Source organism: Gavialis gangeticus, unplaced genomic scaffold, assembly GCF_001723915.1.
Source record: "Gavialis gangeticus isolate Ggan-Ray unplaced genomic scaffold, GavGan_comp1, whole genome shotgun sequence".
NCBI classification, from domain to species: domain Eukaryota; kingdom Metazoa; phylum Chordata; order Crocodylia; family Gavialidae; genus Gavialis; species Gavialis gangeticus.
The window spans coordinates 27312379-27317997 of NW_017729028.1; the positions used below are offsets into that span (position 1 = coordinate 27312379).

The 5619-nt window shown below is 39.6% G+C and overlaps 1 protein-coding gene across 1 annotated transcript in view; it reads right to left on the reverse strand.

The window, feature by feature from the left end:
• Positions 1 to 5619, reverse strand: part of ATAD2B (ATPase family, AAA domain containing 2B) — a 133834-nt gene that overhangs the window by 113660 nt on the left and 14555 nt on the right. The window contains exons 3-5 of the mRNA XM_019520676.1: positions 4348 to 4394; positions 2787 to 2940; positions 731 to 833 (exon numbers count right to left, since the gene is read on the reverse strand). Of these exons, the coding sequence (XP_019376221.1) occupies positions 731 to 833; positions 2787 to 2940; positions 4348 to 4394 (304 nt within the window). The remainder of the gene's footprint in view (positions 1 to 730; positions 834 to 2786; positions 2941 to 4347; positions 4395 to 5619) is intronic.

Sequence of the window (5619 nt, forward strand, 5' to 3'; positions counted from 1 at the left end):
GGTAGGTCCTATGAGGAAAGGTTGCGGGACCTGAACCTGCTCAGCCTTCAAAAGAGAAGGCTGAGGGGGAATCTTGTGGCCTGTTATAAAGTGGTTAGGGGGGATCAGCAGGCGCTGGGGGAGTCCCTGTTCCCCCGAGCGCCGCAAGGAGTGACAGGAACAATGGTCACAAGCTGGCGGAGGGAAGGTTTAAGTTGGACATCAGGAGGCGCTATTTCACGGTCAGGGCAGCTAGGGTCTGGAACCAGCTTCCATGTGAGGTGGTGCAGGCTCCCACCCTGGGGGTTTTTTTAAGAGGAGGTTGGATGACCACCTTATTGGGGTCATTTGACCCCAGTGCTCTTTCCTGCCATGGCAGGGGGTCGGACTAGATGATCTGCTCAGGTCCCTTCCGACCCTAGAAACTATGAAACTCAGGAGTTCATGGTACCTGGCCACGTTCTCAGAGCGCTAGACCATGCTTCCCTCCTGAGTTAAGAATATCTGTGTAACATGAGAATAAGGAAGTCAATTCCTCACTGAACAAAGCCTGATGGCCCATTCGTATGTTTTTAATTAAATACAACTAAACTGTACTCAATGCTTATTTATGCCAACATGGGTTATTTTATAATGTTAGACATTGACGCATCCAACTTAATTGAGCTTCATAACACACACACACACACACACACACACACACGCGCGCTCGCGCACCCCATTGTGTTACTTGTAACCAATCAGAGCTTACAAATTCTGTGTCTGTCCACATTCGCAGCCGTTCTACTTCTCCAGATCGCCTATTACGCCTGATATTAATATTATCCATTTCTTGTAGTACAGCTTCAGCAGTACTAAATATATATAATAATAGAAAAAAAGTAATGTTTAAAATAGTGGAACTCAACATTTTACATATATTATAAATAATGTAACACTTAAGTGATAGGTTTATAGTCATTTCAAGAAATATGGATATAATAAAATCTACAGATGAATACAATTATTTAATTCTTCCCTGCAACTCTTTGATTTATCAATTAACTGAACTATAAACGATACTAAAGAAAACCAAAGGAGGATAAACAAGGTAAAGAATATGCATAAGAAAAAAAATATTAATCTTCTGGGCTTGGAATCAAGCATAATATGCATTCAAATATAAAATATGAATTCTCTTCTCAGGTGTGGGAATTATTTTTAAAACTGGGGAGAAAAAAGAACCAAACTGTTCATCTGAGAACTTGAACTTTTTATCTATATAATAAAGCAAAGTAAGCAGTCATGTCTTTCTGGAAATATATGTCTCAGTCTTGATCCAAAGGTCTATCCCTTTCCTCATATAAATGCTAATAAACAGATAAAGATTTTTTTTTAATATACAAAATACATCAAATGAAGCAGATTCATACAGATCCCTGTTATTTCTTAATTTGGCTAACTCTTGCATCCTTTCTTTCACTTGTCTGATTTCATTTAGAGTTAAAAGGACTTTTATCTTCAATACCTAAACTGCAGACAAACTATTGCTACTCCACAAGTAACAGCTGTAATGAAGATAGACTACTCATCTGGAGGATGACCAGATATTAGCCAGACCCAACCACCTGACTCTCACGACTAATTATTGCCAACTCTGTTGAAAGCCATGGGGTACCTTTCCCTTAGAATCCTGCAACTTTTAAAGCTTCCTATGAACACTTTAAAACGGTAAATCTAAGCAGTGAAATCCTAACCAAGCTGAAGCTGATGAAAGTTTTAAAGTGAGTTGAACAGTATAATTTATGAATAATTATAAAAATATTTCTGATGTACAACATAATTGGTCTGGGCTAGTTCAGATGCCCTGTACCAAAATAAATGTACATATAGATTACAGTATCATAATCTTACCAAATTACAGTTCACATGGTAAATTTATTTATTTTTTTTACTATTGTTGATATGGTGGGGGCAAGTATAAGAAGTTGGCTCATACACAACAAAAAAGAATACATAATTTGTAAACTGATGTCAGGTGCTCACCAAGTACACTGAAAAAATACTGTGAAAAATGAAAGATGGAATTCAGCAGAATAGATTTATTGGTAAAAAAGGAATCATACTTAATTATAGAAAATATCTCACATTTAAAACATCTTCCAAATACTAATCCCTGTACTTAGCATCTCAGAGATAACTATTATACCCATCCTACAAGCGGGAAAGCGGAGACAGGGCTTGTTGTCCTGGCAGAGAAAATTACCCACAGCCATTCGTACAGAAATTCAAGTGCTGAGGCCCTGAAGAGTGAAAAGCTTGCACTGCTGAAACTGTGCAGCTGGAGGATGAGGGGACATCAGTATTGTAAGGTCTCTGCTCTCCAGAGGCTCAGCATCCGAATGTTTGTTCAGGCATCACCAGGTAAATTGGGAGGGTTTTGTTTGTTTTTTTACCAAAAGAACAAACCTGGAAAAATTCTCCCAAATTATTTGAACATGTATACACGTATCAGGATACATGACTTGCCTAAGAACAGAGGAAACTAGGAATTTCTGATTCCCAAGCCTGTACCTCCCTTTTTTAATCTACTTTGTATTGTAAATGTCAAAAAGTGACATTAATCCTGTATGCATTACCTTTATACTAACAAAGGGTAAAAACTACAGATTTTATGATTCAGTAACACAAACAAGATCTGCTCAACCTCTAACAGATGATAATGCCGTTTAGCCCTAACTAAAAAATCATGAAATAGTAAAGGAATCAGTATCTTTTGAATGACCAAGATGCTTTATAAAGAATGCAAATTTAGTATCTTCACATACCTGTTTACTAGCTGATCAAATAGCAAACTCTGATTCAAAGTTTCAAATCTGTTTTTCCTGGACCGACAACTTTTTCTGACTTCTATATCTCCGTTTATGCAAGCATGGTCCCCATCTCCCTTTTTTTCCCCTCGAAGGGAATGGCTTTTGAGAGCTAAAAGAAATTTGTATTATCCTGCATTCTGAAATAGTATAACATCATCATAAAAAAACTAAGAGGTTACTCAACAAAGATAAAACCCCCAATGATATTAAGGAGCATAGATGTTTCCCTTTAAATGTGCATCATGGAAGTCACTCTAAAAAACCCCACAGATGTACTTAAGTTTCTCACCATGCTGTTTAACAAGCTACTTATTTACATGAGTTTCCTTAATCTAACTATACATCCTATTGTTATAAATTAGGATTTAAAACACCCAAGATTCCATATTCTAGAGCAGGGATGGGCAATTATTTTGAGTGGAGGGCCGCTCACTGAGTTTTGGCAAGGCATCAAGGGCCGCATGACAGGCAGCCAGGGGCAGATAAATAGTAATTTTCTAAATTTTTTAGGGGCCCCGCAGGTCAGATAGAATGGCCTGGCAGGCCGCATCTGGCCAGCAGGCCACATTTTGCCCATCCCTGTTCTAGAGTTAACTTTATAATCCAAACACATTCTTAGTATAGCTTTAGTTCTTACTCTTTCCTTTAAATAGGTTTTTATCTGACTGACAAAACAGACTTTTGCATAACATATCTGTGGTTGCTATTATGTGTGTGTACAGTGCCAGCACAATGAGCTCCCAAATCTTACTTAGTTCTTAGGTACACCCAAAATAAGTACAGTAATACAACCCCAAAATCCCTGATGGGGCTGAATTTACTTGGAGAGTTAATACACAACTAAAGGAGAGAGAATGTAACAGGGAATAGACAGGATTTCAGGCAGGAAGTGCACTTCATGTCTCCAAAAGAAAGGCACTTTGTGCCTGAAAACTTACCTAACACCTCTCTCAACTATAGTTGGTTCAATAAAAATTGCCAAAAACCTTGCTTCTTGCATATTTTTTGAGCTGTCATGGCTACAACACCACTGTAACCCTACTACAGGAGACAGGGTCATAGAAGATTAATATATTTCTAGTTAAGAAAAGTGAGTTGGAAACTTAGTAAAGTAGAGATACACCAGAAAGCTGATCCACAATGGCAGAAACAGACAAGTGCAGGTATCACAAACAGTAGTAAAGCATTTTGAGGAGCCACAGAAGGCCGGGAATTAAGGAGGGACAAGAAATTGGCCCATTTTAATTTACCTATCTCATAAAAGTAAAGTTCGGGAGCAAGGTTATGGCTAGGGGGTCATAAATAAGATGCATGAACTAAGATGAAAACCAAAATTGTGTTTTAGTGCTTTTTATGCCCAAAGGAAGCATCCAAGATGCCAAAAGAGAACATTTCTGGGTGAAGCCAGGCAGAGAGAGAATAACAGAGTAAAAAATACATACAACATAAAATAATCAACACAAAACGTATTAAGATAATACATGGATGTAAAATAACCAAGAAGGAATATGCTTACATAAGCTACGTCCATTTGGTAACGTTGCACCAGGCTGAGATGTTAACCTAGAAAAAAAAGTTATACACACAAAACGTCAAGCACTCATTTACTAAGGAAATGCTACTTTTGAAACAGAAAAAAAAACATTCATTATTACAGAAAGCATTTAACGTTACATAATAAGGATACTCACTTTTAACATTTGCAAAATATGAAGCTCCTTAGGCCTAAACTCTGAAGAATTTGGTTTAGGACTAAGGCTGACACTTTCACATGTTCATTAGTTTTATACTTATAGCATCTGAGAAATATAGCAGCATTTGTTGCACTTACAGGCTTTACTACTTCGCTTATGCTCTGTTCCAGTGAAGAAACCACTATCAAGATCTAAGACACTGCGACGCCAAAGCAAACCACCTTTACTACTTGACAGAAAACTGAGGGTTTGTCCATGGCCTGAAACTAGTCAAGTCAAGCAAAAGAAAAATGAGGAGTAAAGTTCTTAAAACATAAAATTCAATCCATTTAGCAAATATAACAACTGACCCCCCCGCTTGCAGCACCCACCAGTGGACTGGAGCCCACACAGTGCTGGGTGCGTGGTGAAGACATAAGGGGCCAGGGCCGTTTCTGCCATAAGTCACTAAACCAGGCATGTGCTATCAGATAACCATTTATCTGATATACTTAGAGAAAGCTGAATGGAATTTATTTTTAATATTTACATCCCTAGCTAGGATATGGGCCTTCTCCTGTTACTTGCCTAAGAAATGCATACTACATTTCCATAAAGCAAAACGATCCGATCCATTAAAACCTCAAGATTTTGGCAGATGTTGGACAAAAAAAAGCACACCTAAGTGAAACATTACATAACTTTACATTCATATAGGGTGATTAGGGATGCACCAACAGAGATTTTTGGGGCCGATAGCCTACTTTTAAGGAGGCATATCAGCCAATACCAATCTGATTTCTGATACAGCTACATGAAGCTGTTAAGTCTGTTGTGGTGGAAGGGGAGGGGGACGGAAGAGGTATGGGGGTGGGGTGCAGATCAAGGCCCCTGTGGTGAGGGAGGGCGTGGGGCTGGGGCAGGCACTCCCCGGTTGGGGCAGGACAGGGTGCTGGATGGAGCTGCGGCACATCCAGGAGGCGTGGGGGAGAGGGGTGGCTCCAGCTGCTGCATGCACCCCAGGAGGGTGGGGGGAGTATGTGCCCCCCGGATCTGTGTGGGGCTTGGGTGCGGGCAGGGCAAGCTGCAGCAGCACTGGGAGGGGGCTGCAGGAA